The following is an 18688-nucleotide window of genomic DNA, read 5'->3' as shown; positions in this document are numbered from 1 at the left end:
TGCCACCCATGCACCCTCTCAGAAATTAGTCCTCACTGCCTCTTGTGGCCCCTCCTGGACCAAAAGCAATTTACCTCCCACAGCCACGTTCTAAGAGGAGTCAGAGATGAGTCCGTAAGGGAAGCCCTGAAGTCCAGATGCCATAACTGAACAAGTTTGTTCAAGATCCAAGCACTACACAGCTCTGGACTTCAAAATAATTGTTTTTGTAACCTTGTAAAAAAATATTTACCTGGATGATGGTGGTCTCATGTTTCTGTGTTATCCTTCACAAGTAGCCACCTGACAAAGCTACTACAGGCTACTACATCAAAAGATCAGTGTGTGAAAGGACTATGTAAAGATCTACTGTGCATGAGGACTTAACTTTAGTGATGCTCCATCACAAGTAACAACACAGAGGCACCTACAAGCTATTGTGTTTTATTCCTCTAGACCTGAGGAGAGACTATGCACAGGAATATTTCATGGAAGTACCCAGACATTTTCTTCTGAAAAATGTGCAATGGAGTAAATCTTTGGTTTCCTTCCTATAAATTGGCAAAGTTACTCTTTAAGTTTAAAGATATGACCCAAGAGGCCACTTATCCACTCCAACTTTTCCTGTTTTTTTAAGAGGAAGAAACTATAACTAAGTAGGCAGGCAGAGGCTAAGCATGGCCTCCTACATGGGTTTTTCACCTTATCTGACTTCAAGCACTCAGCTTACACCAAAATCTCTTCAGGCTTCCTTTAATAAAGAGCAGAGAGAGAAATGGCCACTCTACAGAATGATGTAGAACAGGAATGCCTGCCTCTCAGATGCCTGAGTGGGTTCTATCATTATTAGGAATTTTGAGATGGAGAGAACTACCATTGTGGCTTTTGCAAAAGAAGGGGAGTATTTAAGAACACAGTTAAAGTTCCCACCCCAAGGAAGTTTTTTACCAGCACTATCACCAGTCCAACATGAACAACTTCAGTTCAACAGCTCAGAAGAGGCTCACACACAGTCCCATTAATGTTCCCCCTAAAATCCACTTTGCAAAACAGTGCCTGGTCTAACTTCTGCATTGCTAAAGCAGCTGTACATTCTCTATTAAAAAAGTAAATATCAAGAAAATATTTAGGAAAAAATATTTACCTCAGGAAAATGTTATGTTGCTCAGATCTATCCTTAATAGTACTTCCAGACTGTTTCCTCAAAGGCAAGGAGGTGAAGGTCAGTAATGTCATAGGCTGCCTTGAATTTTTACAATGCAAAATTAAGTAATTGTTGTGTCAAAAAAAAAAGGCATATTTATTCTACTGTATTCTCAGACAAGCCTCAATTTGGGCAGTTCCCATAATAACACTGAATGACATCGTAAATGTCATTTCCCTGTTGAACTCCTCATTTGCAGCAAAAAAGGAACTGAACTGCACTATTCTTCTAGACATTTAATTCAAATTTTTCGTTATGTTTAATTATTCTCGGAAAATTCCACATATGGAATATTCTTTCTCAAAATAGAGCAGTACAAAGCTACCTTGGTCACTATTAAAATTTTTAAAAAACCAACAGCCAAACCACAAGAAAGGAAAATGTACGGACTGTTTTCATTACCTTAATAAAAGGGGATATATGACCTTTCCTATCAGTGAAAGAACCCCAATAAATATTAAACCATTTTTGATTATTCAGATTCATATAAATCCAGAACACTGCCCAGCACATCCATGAAGCCCTGTACATCCTAAGCAAAGCAAGTTTACTTCCCATTTATTTCTCCCAGTCCCTTCTCCACTATAGGTCTTCAGCAGACCTGTATTTGTTCAGGACCAGCCTTGCTACACACACATATCAGGGTCTAACAACATCAGTCTCACAGGCACCAAGCACCACCAAACTGAATTCCACAGCCACTCAGCTCTCCTTGCCAGGCCAGAAGAGAGGCTGACTGGATCTCTTTCTCACTAGAAAGGAGAAAAGATCCAAAGACTCCCCTCAAGATGGGATACCACTACAAAAGGATAAATGCCATAACCAAGAAAAGAATGTAATATTAAATACTAAATAAAGCTTCAGGTACTGTTTGGGGTAAAAAAAAATTGCAGGAGAAAAAATGGACAAGAACCCTGAATATTCTCATCAATATACACTTGTTTCAGAAGTAACTTTTCAAATTAATCTAGTTCCAAATTAAATCAACAAGGTTTTGCTTTCACAGTCAGGAAACAAAAGGGAGGAAGGGAAGGGAGTCACCATGATTTTTAGAGTAAAAAATTTCTCTCTCTCAATCTCTCACCAACACTTTGCAACCAATACAGCAAGGGGAAAAAATCCTCTGCCTTCACACCCAGAATCAAATGTCTCCTAAGAAAGCCAAAGGAGGATCCTTAGCTCATTCGGATTAGAATCACTGAACCAGATGCCATTTTTTCAGACACACTTCTGGTATGTTTCATTTAACAATTCACCACCCATTATTATCAGTTGACCATGATTTTGCAGGTGCAGGAGGTGGGGGAAAAAATGGAGTGCTGAGGGATTGGATATACGTCAAGGTCATGAGTACACACAGGCACACACCTCCCAGGAGCAGCATTATGAGATCTGACTGAATCCCTGCTACGTGTGCCTGTGCTCTCAGGTCTGTTAGCTGAAAAATGCCTCAAATGATCATAGGAAGAAGCTATGAAAGAGCTATTAATGTGAATGTTATGCAACCTCTAAGCTTGTTTTAAAGTTTGAAATGTTCTGTTTAGATTCTCCTTGTAAATTAGCAAGTTAACTCAACCATACCATCTAAAGCAAATCCTAATAATTTTACCCCATTCTGTTTCACTCCCTTTTATTAAAAAAAGCAGAGCATAAGCTCTTCAGGGCAGGTGCTGCATGTCTATTAAAAAAAGTGAACTACCTTTAGTCAGGGGGACAAATTCACCACCTGATTGTAAAAAAGGCTTATTTTTCTTCAAGTCAGTGTTAAGAGTGTTTACATGTACCTGCTTCCTCAGCCTGAGGAGCAGAGGTTATAATACTGTTTTATTAACTGGAATTTATCTAGTTTACTTGAGTCTTGATCAAAATTGGCCAAAATAAGTTTGCTTTCAGAGAGGAGGAGGCCCTACATAAAAGCACAAAAGCTAGCTATTTGCTGAACTTCTGAGCTCCTGACAAAGCTCCTCTTTTGAATGTTTCCTTCCTTTTGAATGTTTGAATCATGGAGGGGGAAGAGAGAACAGGGAAAATCTCAAATCACAAATCAAACACAGGTATCAGTAAAATGCAATGAGCTACAAAGCTGCTGAAGAAATTGGCAATGTACAGTCTGCCATGTATAGAATCTCTATTTAAAAAGCAGTACCCCAGAATAAAGAAATAGTCCACAGAACTATTTTATGCAATTCTAAAGCAGCTCTCAAATGTAAGATGATCTAATGCATTACTACACTTGACATACAATACTTCGAATAATGCAAGTGAGAGAATTGTAAAATGGCTACTAAATTATTCCCTTTATTAACACAACATTGGTCAGGCCTGTAACAAAAAGTACTTCTGTAGCTGATCAGCTACTGACATACCACTCTTCACTCCAAAATACCTGAACATAGTAAGGAACAGCCAATTTTACTATAGTGTATGTATGAATTATGCAGTCGTTGCTAAAGATAATCAAATGCCTCTCACAACATCAATAATCCAACTGTCCGTCAAAAATTTATAGGACCAAATTAAGAAAGCCTGATGCAATGCACTACTGAATTAAAACAAAATCAAAATCAAACCTAAAAGAAAGCAAGATCTATTTCTATAAACATGCATATTAAAAAGAAGAAATCCTACAGAAGTCCTCCAGCAGCACTGAATAACTAAGTGACTTGGTTTCCAGTTCCAGTTAAAGTTGACACAGTTACAGGTGCACTGATACACTGGCAAAGCACCCTTAATTTCACTGTCGCTCAAAAATATCTGACAATGCTTCAGAGGATGAATTCAGATGCTATAAAGCATGTCCATGGGATAATACACCTTCCAGGAAGATTCCATTAGGAGCTGACCACTTGCATCCCAGAACAAGACTTAGCATGTACTCTAATGCAGAATTTAGCCTACAGTCTTAAAAAAATCTCCAGATAAGATGTATAAAAACCTCAATTCAAATATATTTGTTAGCTCTAGCAGGGTTAGCTAGAATTTTAATACTGGCACATGAGCTTTTAGTTTGAACCATAAATACATTCATTTTTAAACTATATTCAACCCGCTTTATAAAGCAGGTTGAAAGTATACATTATTCTGAACAATTATTGACACACAAGAATGTGAATCACCCACAGGATCATTCCTTTAACATTCTGCTTCATTCTGTCTTTTAGACAAGTTTTGGAAGAAACACCGAATAGAACACTAGTAGAAGGGTGTGCTCACCTCATCCAGAATGGCTAAAACCTAAAACCAGGTAAGGGACAAAAGCTGGAAACTACATGAGCAATGAGAGCATGAGAACAAGTAGAACACATTATGCTGTGCAGCAAACACTAAATTCAGGGGGCTGATGGTTATGTTTTACATCTTTTCAAAGATTAAACATTTAAGTTTGTTCAGGCTGATGATTTCTCTTACCCACCAAAGGGAACTTCACAATATTCTGGGTAAGATGAAAGTAAAGCAAGTCTGGTTACTACTTTACAGCTATTAGTGTGTTGCTTATTCTCCACCCTGCCAAAACAAACACTGCACCTAATTTAGTGATCTGTCATGTAAAATACAGTTTTCTTTCTCAACTTCATCCAGAAAACAACATTTGCTAGCCTTGCACTCAAAAAGACAAATTTTGTTCTGACCGTGTATCCTTAACTATCAAGTTTTCACACACCATTAAGGAGATTTTATTTTCACATCAGCCAGAGTCATGCAATGATGCTTTAAGATTCCACCTTTGCAGCAAGATTATCAGTGAACTTTTAAGTACTGGCAACTTTCATGTCACAACCATTGGAAAGCTACTGGAAGTGTTAAGAAAGAGGTCACTGAAACCACTATGGAGGAAGCAACGCCAACTTTAAAGGAGCATTACGGGACATAAGCATTTGTCTTTCAAAAAACTGAGAACAGGGATTTACCTATCCTAAAAACCTAATTCCAATATGCTTCCTGTTCAACTGATCAAGATCTCTGCTGTAGGTTTACTCTAGTTTAACTGATCTGTTTGTTTAGCTGACTTAACTCCCCACTTGCCCATCAGTCTTCAGAACCACTTGTACGACACTACAAAGTGAAATGGAAACATTTCACAAATCATATACACATCTAAGAGTAGAGACAAAAAAAATCAATTAAGATGAAGTTATAAATGCATTAAGCCACACGTTGTGCAGACTTACAAAAATATGAATAACATGTCATCAAGTAATAGATGTCATAACGTATCAGATGATTGTAGATGCATCTAAGATGCATTCTCCCAAAAATTCAGTGCTGAAACTCTGTATTTAATTTTCAAGACATGACATACTTTTAGAGAGACTGAGAAATTTTATTAGAAACTACCTAGTCTGAAAGAAAGAAGAAACATGAAGAGGTAGACTAGCAATGATTTTGCCTTTTAAGATAAACTTCAAAAAGATCCCATATAGTCTGATGAGAACCAAAGTCCTAGACTACACAGAACCACAAGACACAATCATCAAAATATTGCAGGTAGTGGAGCCACATCAATGTCCCATTCTGAGCATCACTTCACTGCTGGTTTCACCTCCCTCAGCATGATGATGTTCAACAATACCTAGGAACCTGTGCCTGTAAGAGCTTGTGATCTAGGATGGAAAACAAAACAAGATACATGTCCTCACTAGACATTTAGTTAGAACAGTGTTGAGTGATGACTTGCAAAGTTGCGAACAAAAACTTGCACACCTCTTTGCCATTATGCACATCATTCTTCTGGAAACCTAAGCCACATAAAGGCTACTGTCCCAAAAGAAAATTATGCCTGAAGTAAGTATCAGATTAGGACAGACATACAGAAACAGTTAAAGTACCACGGATTTCGGGTAGCCAGGTATGTGAGTGTATGAACCCAAGTTTTAAAGAAGGGGAGGGAAAAGTCAACATACTAACACTAGACTGTTGGCCCTGCAAAAAAGACAGGCACAAAACCGCATGGAGAACAAAATAAACCGATTTGTTAAATCATGGTATTTCAATCATACTACATCACAAAAGCCATTTCTTTAATTTGCCCTTCACGTGCTCAACAAGTTTGTGAGAGCAAGAGAAAACAGAGCAGGTGGCATGACACGCACATGGAAGTCTGAAGACGCTGTCAGCAGGAAATGCTGCTGTGAATATGATGCCTGAACACAAGCTCTGTGTTCATAACAAAAAATGCGAGGTAACCTTTACAAGTGAAAGGAACATGAGCTTATTTTCTCTTGTGGCACTTGAACCAATAGGACACCTTTTTAAGGGCTTAATTTTTGAGTATTTTTTCTTGGGGAAAAAAAAAATCAATTAAACTACACAATTTGTTCCCAATAAATTTCACCATAATATGAAATAATGTAACTATTATTAATTATTCCGAGGCACCAGAGTGCAAACCACAGTCCAAGCTACAATGAACCTCCTATACTTAATAACAAAGTTGGCTACTGAAAAAAGGGCTTAATAGTAAAAAAGAAAAAAAAAAAAAAAAAAAAAAAAAAAAAAAAAAAAAGAGGAGAGACACAGGTGCATTCTTGCTTTCTCAAGGCCTGCCCGCCTATTTCTTACAGCTCCTCCATTAAGGTGAGACCCCGCGGATGGGGACCCTGCAGCGGATTTCAGGACAAGCCCCAGGTCGGCACGGCTCCGCGCAGCCGGCGCGGCCCTTCCCCCACAAAGGGTGGGGAGCCGAGGCCGCTGCCCAGCCCCGCCGCCCCCTGCCCGCCGCCCCAGGCCCAGCCCCGCGACCCCCGCCGGGCCCGAGCGGGCCGGGGCTGCGGGGGGATGGCGCGGCGCAGCCCCCGGGCTGCCAGCGCGGCTGTGCGATGTCACCGCGCCCGCCCCAGCCCCGCTCACCTCGCCGTGTCCCGCCGCGGCCCCGGCGCCGCCCGGGGCTCCGCTGCCGCCGCCCGGCGCTGTCAGCAGGGCGCCCACCGCGCCCGGCGGGGCGGGGGCCGCTCCCGCCGCCCCCCCGGCCTTGCCCAGCCCGCCGGTGCCGCCGCTGGGTCCCGGTCCGCCGGTGCTGCCGAGGCCGCCGCCCCGCTTGTTCTTCCGGCGCTTCGCTCCGCGCTTGGCGTCGGCCGGACTCATGGTGCTGGCACCCGGGCACGGGAGGAGGGAGCGCCGGGGAGAAGGAGGAGGTGGGGGGAAGGGGCGCGGGGTCGCGCCGAGCGCCCGGGGGTGGCGGGGCCGGGCGGGGCCGGGCGGGGCCGGGGCTCCCCGGGCAGCGCGGGCGGAGCGGGGCTGTCACGGCCGCGGGGACTCGCTCGGCCCCGGCGCCGCTGGGCAGAGTTACCGTCCAATATGGCGGACACAAGGGGAAAGTGATCCCCCTTTACGTCGGGGGGCTCCCCCTCGGCGCTGACGGGAACCCGCCGCGCGCGGCACGCTGGGAGGCGTAGTTCCTCGCCCAGCCATAACCTATCATCGCTACTGATATCGGACTACTACTCCCAGCGTGCATCGCGACGCCCGCCTGGGCGCGGTAGGTGAGCTCATCCGTCTCCGCGATGGCTGCTGGGAGTTGTAGTACCCTGTGCTGCCGTCAGCCGCGCCGGCCAGCGTTGCCACCCCGGTCAAGGGACTACAGCGCCGCCCAAGAGCCACGTGACGCCTTAAAGGGGCCGCAGCGCTCTGGGGATGAGGCGTGAGGGGATGCTTTAGGCAAATCTGCTCGTCAGGGGCCGCGGCTCCGACATAACACAGCCCTTTGCAGGGCTGCTTTGTCATCCTGTCTCTGTGCAACCATCCCTCAGAACCACTCAGGCACCACCATCCCCAAATTCCATGCAGGGCAGGCTGAAAATGGAGGTTACACCACACATGGGGGCTGAAGGTACTGAGGCCACTGCTTGAGTCACCATCCCTGCAAGTGTTTTATAAACACTTAGGCATTGTGTAGATGTGGTGCTTCGTGATGGTTTAGTAGCTTGCCACATGGCCCAGTTGTGGCCTTGGCAGTGCTGAGTTAATTGTTGGACTGAGTGGTCTCAGCGGTCTTTAACAACCTGAAAGGTTCCATGATTCCGTGTTGTTCCTCACAGTCCACAGTCACACACAGGCCCAGGAAAGGCGAAATGCTGTAACTCTGTGCTTTGATGTGATTGGGTGGCGTGATGCAAAAACCACAGATGTGAGCACATTAAAACTGGTCATCACTTCACAGGATCAGGGAATCCATTAGGATGGAAAAGACCTTTGAGATCAAGTCCAACCTATGTCAAGCACCTCCATGTCGATTAGACCATGGCACTAAGTGCCACATCCAGTCTTTCCTTAAGCATCTCCCAGGATGGTGACTCCCCCGCCTCCCTGGGCAGCCCATTCCAATGTCTAATCACCCTTTCTGTGAAGAAAGTAATCCCAATGTCCAACCTAAACGTCCCCTGGGCAGCTTAAGACAGTGTCCTCTTGTCTTGACGTTCTCCTAGGAGAAGAGGCCAACTCCCACCTGGCTACAGCCTCCTTCCCCATAGCTGTGGAGATTGATAAGGTCACCCCTGAGCCTCCTTTTCTCCAGGCTGAACACCCCCCAGCTCCCTCAGCTGCTCCTCATCACTTGCTTTAAAAATCATGGGAAAGTCAGCCTCGGGAGTTTTGGGAGGGCAATGGAAGAAGGCACTAATTTCAGCATGTCCTGATGAGTGGTTGGCAGTGCCAGTGGTAGCTGCCATCCATGTTGAAGCTGTTCCAGGCCTAGTTTGCCTTGGTACACATAGAGGAGCTTTGCTTGTACCCACAGACAGCTGTGAAACCAGGAGAATATGTTTGTTCGTTCTGTGGTCTAGGAAATGGAAAGGGTTTTTTGGGACAGGGTCCTGGTCTTCATAAATGCATTCAATGCTCAGCACACACAGCGCTGCATGAACAGCAAATAGCAGTGGCAAGAGTAGCTGCGTACACATAAGTGTGCACAGCCTTTTGCCACAAACAAATAAATTCCAGACCTTGTAGTATAAATTTGAAAAAAAAAGTGATTTATCTTCAAAATATATGGCATTATTTTCAGAGGTAACATCCTTCACTTGAAATGGTGATACAGTCTTATATAGAGCCGCCTTTATCTTCCTTTCCAAATTATATTTTTACTTGAACCCTGTTCATTTAACACCATGCTTCTGAAAGAAAGATTACAGATCTGTCAGTCTCTGTATCCCCTATGTATTACAGATAAAAAGCATTATTATGAGAAACTATTGTAGTAAAATCCCTCAACCATACAGGAGCTAAAGTAATGCTACTTAGTCTGACATCATGGTATTTAATTCTGATACTCTCATTGCAGAAACAAATGTTTTCCTTTTACACTTCAGAAAATAAGGGACATAATTTTTCTTTTTTAATCCAGCTTTCAATATTAAAGAAAATTCACAGTGCAGGACAGTTAAGTTTTTATAAACTGTGCAGGCCAGGGTCTTTTTTTAAACCTGCAGGTAAATACTAAGAGAAATTAAATACTCTTATGGTTTTGCACTGAACTTAGCTGCCACACCTTGTTCTTAACTTACAATTAGCTGCTGAGCCAGTAGGTTATTTTAGAAATGATCTTGCTACTTTGATGGTGGATTTGAATGTTTGTATGAACCAGAACAAAAGGCAGAGGAAATTAATTTAACTGCTGTGGAGACCTAGAACTATGTTTCTTGTCCTTACTTGAATTAAATTACTTATTACATTCCACCTCATCCCTAAGAAAATAAACTCGGTCATTTGAACAATCTAACTTTAATTTACCTCATTGTTAATCTAAAGCATGGCATTGCATTTCAAAATCCTTTTGGGGGTAAAATTATTTACACTCTGAAAAATTTTCACATTTTCCAGGAATGACATACATAAAAACTCACTGCATAAACAGTGCAGATCACTGCAGGGCTTTCCCATGCTCTTCTTTTGAACCAGCCCAGTTTCAGCAGCATTGTAATTTTCCCTGTGAGCCACTAAGTCAATAAAAGGCTGAATGGAGAGCTGTGCAGGTCACAGTTACCTCTGAGTTCTGCCTTCAAGATGTCAGGGTGGCTGGAAAAACTCAATATGATTTTACCACCTCACTGGAATATTTGTACTGGTCTCCTGTTGCACACAGAATGATGTAAGAAGTCTATACAGCAAACTGCTGTTTTAACCTCAAGTAAAAATTAAGAGAGCTGTTAATCACTAGTGTTCTTGAAATAACAGTCTCTGTGCCAGGGACGTTAAAATTTATGGTTTCTTTAGTTTCAAGGGGTTTTTAATTATGCATTTAGTTCCCAATTTTGCAGGTGCTACTTGATGACATTGGTAATAGGCTGAAGTCAAAGGAGCAACTCACATGCAAGGCAGCCCTATGAAGAGTTTAAAGCATGTCCAAGTTTTTTAGGAATCTTCTGGCCTGAGTTCTACCCAGTGAGTGATGCTTCCAGGTAATTTCTGGCAAGTTGAAGTCCCTGATAAGGACAAGGGCAGTTGACTTGGAGGTGTCCCTTAGTTGCTCAAAGACTAATTTGTCAGCGTCCTGCCTACAGGTCTATAGCCAACTCCACAGTGACATCCAGATTATTTGTTTGCCGCTTGATTCTTATCCAGAGGGTCTCAACTGTGCCATTGCCAGCTGTGAGCTCCATACAGTCTAACCCTTCTATCCCATACAGTGCCACCCCTGCGCCTCTTCTGCCCTGCCTACCCCTCCTGGAGAGCCTAGCAACCAAAAGGGCACTGCAGTCACAGGACTCATCCCATCAGGTTATATTTATGCCAAGGATGCCAGATGCCTGGCAATGCGCCAGAACTTCAAGCTGGTTGGGTTTGTACCTTATCCTGTGTGAATTAGTGTAGAAACATTTCAGGTGTGGTAGATTGTAGCCAATACCTTGTAAAGCAGATGAAGGCATTGAAGGATCCTATTAGTGCCCATTTCCTCAAGTTTTTGCCACACTGAGCCATCTCTCATCACTGGTGAGCCCAGTTTTATATCCCTTTCCCCCTTCCAAGGTAGTTTGAAGCTCTGTCAAGGAGCCCCACTAGCTTCTGTGGTACAACTTTTTCCCCTCTGAGACAGGTGCATCCCATCAGTGGTCAGTAGACCAGGTGTTGGGTAGATCATCTCAGGCAGCAAACCCCAAATTTTTCCAATTACACCAACCTGGGTGCCACACATTGACCTGATGGATCTGCCTATTCCTATCAGTATTATTCCTTGTAACCAGAAGGATCAAGGAAATCAGTACCTGTGCTCCTGATCCCTCTACCAATTGTCCCAGGGTGCTGAAGTCTCTTTTGATTGCCCTCAGGCTTCTCTTTTTTACTTCATCACTGCCAGCTCAAACAACCAATATCAGATAGTAATCAGAGAGCCTTACTAGGCTGGAGAATTTTCCAGTAATGTCCCTTGCCCAAGCTCCTGCAAGACAGTGGATTTCTCTGTGAGTTAGGTCCAGTTTGGACAACTTCAGCAACAGCACTAATTTGTCTTCGCTGTCCAAAAAGCTGCCCTCTTAATAGCAAGTTCATTTTTCTCTACAGGAGAGTGAACATGCAGGTGTGTAGGTATAGAAAAGGATGTATTTACATGAGCGTGCAGCATCACAGTGTATATGTACACTGACTGCCTTTTAATCACCTTACCTCCAGTTCTCACACCCAATGACAGAGTATCTGAGCTCCTTCTACATACAAAGGATATTCACAGCAAGTTCCTGGATGGCCTTCACAGAGTCTAGGCACTCCCTCCTTTTCAAAGAAACTAAATATTCTCAGGGTGAGGTTATCGATTTACTGGCTTTGGTTGAGAGAGTTTCTGGTTGCTTGGTGGGACTAAACAGAGGAATAATGAAAGCAGCATCATTCTTCTAGCAAGGTTTTCTGTAAAGCAAAAGACTGCATCCTTTAGATGGCGAAAATTAGTTTCACCTAATCTCCTCTGGAATTTGTTTCACAGCCAGATGCCTCAGCTGAGAAGACTTTTATCTAATGCCGAGGAGGTTTAGAGCAAAATAAAAGGAACCTCACATGTTGGATAATAAAACTTCATTTCAGGAGCTTTATGACCCCTTTGACTTTATGGTTCTTGGGGTTTTTGTAGACAACCTTCACTGGTCCTTAAACTATGTGTTTTTTAAAGCCATGAGCACAGAGGTGTTGCAGAAAGTCAGACTTACTCCAGGGCATCCATTATGGAGACCAACATCCCAGGGAAACCTTGACTTGGTGCTTGCTGTAGTTAGGAAGATGTGTGATTCCTGGCTTCTTGTTCACAGTGCCTGTGCTGAAAGACTCCCGTGTTGTGCTGAACTTATAAACAATAAATGTAGAAGCAGGAAAGCAAAAAAATTATTTTTCCCTTCCAAATAACAGTAAAAAAACTGAATGAAGGTCAATTTCTTACAATGGAAATGCTAGAATGTACACGTCTACTGAACTGATCTTAATTCAGCAACTTTTTTCCAAACATTCCTTTGATTCTCACTTTTTCCCCATTTAGAGTAGATTCTTTCAGCCTATTCTGAAGAATGCCTTTTGAAACATAACCTGCACTTTATAAAGAATTACCTAATTCTGGCCACTGAAATATGGGTTATGTCATGTAATGTTGCTTCTCTGCCAGCTGGCATTATACATAATGAAATATGATGGTTTTTCTGCATTAAAAAACAACACTGCTGTCCTTTTGTTGCCCTCATGAAACAAAGAAACATTTTACACATCAGTACTAAGCAGGTAAGACTGCACTGGTTCCAATTTTTCCACACTAGAGCATGAGGTTATCCCTGTATGAGGAAAGGGCTATGTCTGCAGGTTACTGGCACACAGCTGGAGGATGTCCTCCTACCAGCAATTCCAGCAGCAGTTCAAAATGAAGCAGAGGAGCTTGGACAAGGCTGCCTCAGATGCTTTCAAACCCTCGAAATAAAGTGTACAGGGAATGATGTTTAGTCTCTCAGCTAGTATTTTGGAAGAAAATCCAATTTCCACCTTTCAGAATAGGTGTTAACCTACACATTCAGAGCTTTGATGGTGTGCCGGGGGAGTGAAGAGGATATTTCCATAGTGTGATCTTCTCTATTCACAGAGTCCCTGTGCAGGGAGAAAATACAGCAGCAGTTTCCTTGCTCACAGTTTCCAGCCCTGCCTGCCCAGCCAGCTCCCTGCCATGAGGAGCCTAGGCTGTCTGCTCCATCTGAAGGCCACAGTCACCAGGGATGTTCACCTTCCCTGCCTTTTTATTCCATCATTATTGCCATTAACCCTTGAAATGAAGCACTGGCAGCCATTCACTGAGAGCTCTCCCAGCATTTTTGGTTGGTTCTGCATGTCAGGTTCAAATGATTTTAGTAGTGTTGTTCCTGTTTACAGTTACTGCCATATAACAAGGTTTGGGGCTCTTTAGACCCTTTCACTTCACCTTTTAAAAGATGCCAAATCCATCCATCAATTTTAATCCAGAGCATGACAGCTCAAAGATCAGAACCTGCCTCCTGGCAGCCATTAGCACCTACAAGCACATGTCCAATTTCTTTGCAAGTTGTACCAACAGAAACTTATTTTGCTTTTGAGCTATTTTCATGTGGAGCTTTTTAACATTATCAAAATGAACAATGCAGCTTGTGAATCTTTCTGCTTTGGCTTTTAAACTTATGATCACGGGGGTACGAAAAGAGCATCCCATTGCTCTTCTGTCATCTGTTTCTTCAAAAATGTATTTTTCCCTATCACTGAATTGTCATTTTAGTAGCAAATCTCTTCATCACATGAGGATGCTCCACAGACCTCATGAATTACCCAGGTCTCCACTCCATGTCTAAGAAACCAGTAGAGAAAAGGGATAAAAAATTCCAGTTTTCCTCTGCTTGTCTCTGAGCAATCAAGTTCATGCATTTTAATCAACCTTTGAGCCCAGAGTAACAGTGAGGGAGTTTATGGGTTCACATCCTCTTTCTTGGATGTTAGGAGAGAAAAGGTACTGGAATGGAACATCTGCACACCAGCAAGACACTGAGGAATTAACAGCAGTCACAGTCAAAATCTTTTGTCCATCCTGCTTGAACACAATGAAGTGGAGAACTGGGGCCTTAGGATGCTGCAGGTGTAGATTTTAAACCAGGACAAACCCAGCTCAGCTGACCACCTTCAACATAATTAATAAAATTTCGGTTATTATTGGGATACCCTCAAATCTGTTTCTGGATTACAGTACTTTCCAGAAGAAGTCTGGTCCCAACTTTAAAATAAACCAAGTGACAGAGGACGTGTGGTCACATGGCAATGTTCATTATGGCACTGTTTTTTATGGTGTCCTGCTCAAACATAACAGGAACTCAGCTGAAGCCAATAATCCTGTGTTTCCTGTTCCTGACCCCTGCCTCACTTCCCCAGGTCTTCTGCAGTGTGGCAGTCCCCATTTCTGTCCCCACCATGAGCAGAATCCGAGACAAAAGGGATCCATCAAAAGCCTCTGTCTTCTTTACAGGAATGGAGTCAAACCCCCATGAGCCTGTCTTCTTTGCATCCTGGGCTGTGGTGCAGGCACTGACCACCAAACCATGATGCTTTAGCTACATGACTCAATGGAGGACAAAGCACCAAAACTATGCTTTGCTGCTTTTACCTCTGACACAAGGTTAACCTAGTTCACACAATGTCATGCAGTGGACAAGTCCCATGTTTGGAGGGGGGATTTTGGCTGCAAAAGAGCATATAAGTTTGAGCACTAAGAAACAGCATAAGGTAGGAAAGTAATTTCTACAAGGTGTTTGTAGCTGTAGTGTTCAAAGGTGACCTAGGTTACAATATAGATGTATTTAAGTATTCTATTACCACCAGCTGTGGGGCATTAGCTGTTATCTCCTGCTGTGACTCACCCCTGATAACTGTTAATGAGCTATCAAGAACCCACTACAGGACTCATGGAATTATCTCATCTATTGTGAGATGCTCCACCCAGGAGGGAGGAGCCAAGCATTCCCACCTGGATATAACCTGGCCTGGGAACTACCTAAGCCAGCCCTGTCTACTGGGTTCCCTGAGGATGTGAGCTATCACTGGACCTTTGGCTGGAGACCAGCCCTTCCACAGGATCCCTGCTTCAACTGAACTACTTCACTTGGACTGCTACTACCACCCTGACTAACAGGGTGTCAGGTTGTATCTGACTTGTTTTATTGCACTTATTTTTTAATTTTCCTATTAAATTATAATCTTGACTTGTGATCTCCCACTGGTTTGTTTTCAAACTAATAGAAAAGGAAACAAAAAAATTGCTACCACCTTGTCTCAGTGACCTGATTTAGAATTTTTTTAATCCACTAATCATTTTCTGTCCCATTTGACTGAGGCAGTGATCCTAGTATGCCATCCTATGAGTTTAGGCAGATATTAGCTTTCACATCCCACACTAGTCCTATAAAGGAAAAAACGCTTCAAGCCTCTTATATGTAAAGAGAGGCAAGATCTCACTGGCCAGTCAGCCCATGTCAGCACAGCATAAAAGATGCTGCCTCTTGCCTGGTCAGGCAGAGAGGAAATGAGAGAGCTGGGAAGGTTAGGGAAGGACTGTGAAGATGCAGAGTCCAACCCCATGGGAAACGTCACTTCCACCCTTCATAGAGCAGCACATTTCCATGAAGACTGAGATTTAGAGGTGGCCTTCTGGAGATGTTTCCAGGCCTGGGATGTTGGGGGTTAATTTTGGTCCAAGATCAAAGATACCAAAACCAGCTGTGAAATGCCAGTCCAGACTAAATTCCTTACCAAAATAAGCATCTGTACTTCAACTTAAATATTTAGTTCACTTGAGATTATTGCTGCTGATTGGGCTTGCCCCTGCATTGTTGAATCATTTCCACCTTGTCTCCTGAAGTCCAAATCTGGTCTTTTAATCCTCAGAAAATGAACAGTTAATATAATGATGTGTTCCAAAAAGATGCTGAGCATTAGAAATCTCATAGCAGTGAGTATAAATACATCTGGTTTTCAGCTGGAGGTCCTTTAAGAGTTACCTGTTATTCTAACTGATTCACATTATTTGCACAGTGGGGCTTTTTGCTGGATTGATAAGCAGTTCTCTGTAAACAACCATTTCATGGCATTTATATGAATGCAGGGTGCCATAATTCTCAGCTTCTCTCATCCCTGCAAGAAAAATTATTCAAGGAAATTCCCCAAAGGGCAAGTCACATTTGGATAAGGCTGGCATCACTCCAAGAGTGTGAGATTGCTAGAGAAAGGGAAATTACTTGAGGAAGAATGAGAATATAGCATTATTTACCAGCTAAGAGCTGATCCTGCAGGGAGTGGAACATCATCTGCCTTCGTATCAGAGGAGACTGAGGCCGCTTCACATCTCAGCCCCAGATTTAACAAACACTGACATGTTTGCACAGTATGTGCTTGCAAGAGGCATTTGTGTAAGTGCAAGGAAGCAGTTTGTACATTAGCAAGGCTGGCAGAGGCATTTTCTGTGCCACTTCAGTATCAGAGTTGTCAAGTGCACTATCAAAAGCTTCAGTAGAAACGGGCTTGTTAATGTACACTGTTTCAGGGCACAAACCATTAGCAGAAGGCTGCAGTTGCTGGATTTTGGGGCTCTTGCTAGTTGACCTATTGATCCATTTATTTATTTATTTAGTGGTAGTAGAAATTGCATGTGAACTGACTTGTACATGAAAGAAAAAGGAACATTCAGAATACATATTTGATCATACCATTGTTTTTAAAATCAGAGAGAAACCAGGACTTTTAAAGCATCCACTTTCAGAGAGTTCATTGTATCATCAACCACATGCCATTTGTTTGTGAAAGGGTGAAACAAGGAAAGACTGGGCATTGTGAACATTATGCCACACACAACCCTACCAGTTACAGTGAACATCCACAGACAGCATGTAAACACAGCTGGGACACAAAAGCAGCACCTTTGTTTCCTTCCTTCCTGCCTGCCTGCCTTCCTTCCTCTCTTCATCTTTTGCAAAAGTCCTGTTCCCACTTGTTCCAAATCCCAGGATGGTGCCCAAATTATTTAGAACAGTGAAAAGCACTGCAGTTTTAAATAGTCAGAAATCATTTTTCAAGCATAAATTCTCCCCATCCTGGCTGATTGAGTTGAGACTGACTGAGAAATTATAAGTTTTCTTTTCAAAAGAAAAGTCTTTTTAAAAGTCTACATTATTGCAGATCATTCATGCCAACTGAAGTCAAGGGAAACAGGCTATAGCTGGTTTTGGTTATGATAACTTTATTTATACTTATTTCTATCACACATCAACTTCCACAGGCCGTATAACAGCTCCCTGTCTTTGGCTAATAAAGCAGTTCTAGTCATCTCATTCAAAATTAAAAATATGACATTGCTGTTGTGCCAGATAAGACATGGGTGTAATCTCCTAACTCTTTTATTTCTTTGTGGCTAAACTGGAAACACACAGAACAAAGAAGAGATATTTCATTACATGACTGCAAATAAATGATATATAAAACCACTACATCCTATGCTTCAGTAAAATAACTTGATGTGGTGAGAAATGCTGTCTGCTAAAGATTTACTTGAAGATTCTGCACTTCTCAAAGAAGGGTTACTTCTCTATATTTCAAGTAATTTTATTTACTTCAAAGTGCAAAAGGAAAAAAAAAAAGTGGAAAATGTTTTTATTTGAGAGTATGTGGTAGCCAAATGCATTGTAGATGAAAATAATGGATAATAACTCTAATCCAGAAGGGGCAGCAGATTCAGCCTGAATTAATTCTAAAGCTTTGTCAAAGAGAGCAATTCATTTTTGGCAGCTTGAAAGCTTAGAAAGCTGGTAGGGGAAGGGCTGCCAGAAATGTGTTTCTTGGAAGGAGACTTTCTACTGAGGATACCCTTTAGAAGTTGATCTAACCTGGGTTACCCACAGATGCTGCTCATGCTCTGGTTTAGCAAGTACAGGGTCTGGGTGGACTTTCCTTCATGCCCAATGCCCTGCAAGATTTTAATCCTCTCTTTAACCTCCTTAGGCTCAGTTTCCATGGTATAAAATGGAAATAAAACTCACAGTGCAAATCTTCTTCTTGAGCCTATCTGGCATGATATCTTACTGCAAGGATCATATAAATCTGATCTATGAAGTAGATTGATCTGTTAAAAAATGTGCCATAGTTGCACTAAACCATCATTTTCTCTTAGAAAATGCAACAGTAACATTATGTAAAAAGTCAGTGGAATTACAATGGTGTAGAACAAATCACTGACCATTTTTTGAGCTCCACATAAAACTGGAAAATGCTTCCCCTGGTGCTGTTAAACTGCAAGAAGTCTCATCTGCTTGGCCTAGATAACATGGGTGAGCTTTTATAATGTTTTCCTCCTGTTATCCTTACAGGTCTGGTGCAATGAAGACTTTGTCTAACTCCAGCTGTAATTATTGGTAAGAACAGCAAGGGCACCCCTTAGGGCAGAGTCCACCTGTGACATTTAGGATGTGGTGTCAAATAGCTGCCAGTTGTGGATCAGACTTGGATTTGCTGTCTGTCTCATATGAAAAATCCTGGTCTGAGGAAGAAGGA

General features: G+C 42.5%; 1 protein-coding gene across 3 annotated transcripts in view; it reads right to left on the bottom strand.

The window, feature by feature from the left end:
• The window catches only part of FAM193A (family with sequence similarity 193 member A), a 77947-nt gene extending 70447 nt beyond the window's left edge, over nucleotides 1–7500 (bottom strand). For all 3 annotated transcript variants that reach the window (XM_085059658.1, XM_085059659.1, XM_085059660.1), the window contains exon 1: nucleotides 7031–7500. In XM_085059658.1, coding sequence (XP_084915784.1) covers nucleotides 7031–7264 — 234 coding nt within the window. In that variant the 5' untranslated portion in view covers nucleotides 7265–7500. The remainder of the gene's footprint in view (nucleotides 1–7030) is intronic.
• Between the last annotated feature and the right edge of the window lie 11188 nt (nucleotides 7501–18688).

The sequence above is a fragment of the Lichenostomus cassidix genome, chromosome 4 (genome assembly GCF_008360975.1).
Source record: "Lichenostomus cassidix isolate B80296 chromosome 4, HeHo_3.0, whole genome shotgun sequence".
NCBI lineage: Eukaryota > Metazoa > Chordata > Aves > Passeriformes > Meliphagidae > Lichenostomus > Lichenostomus cassidix.
The sequence above is the reverse complement of the archived record's forward strand: the minus strand, read 5'-3'. Positions and strand labels throughout refer to the sequence as shown.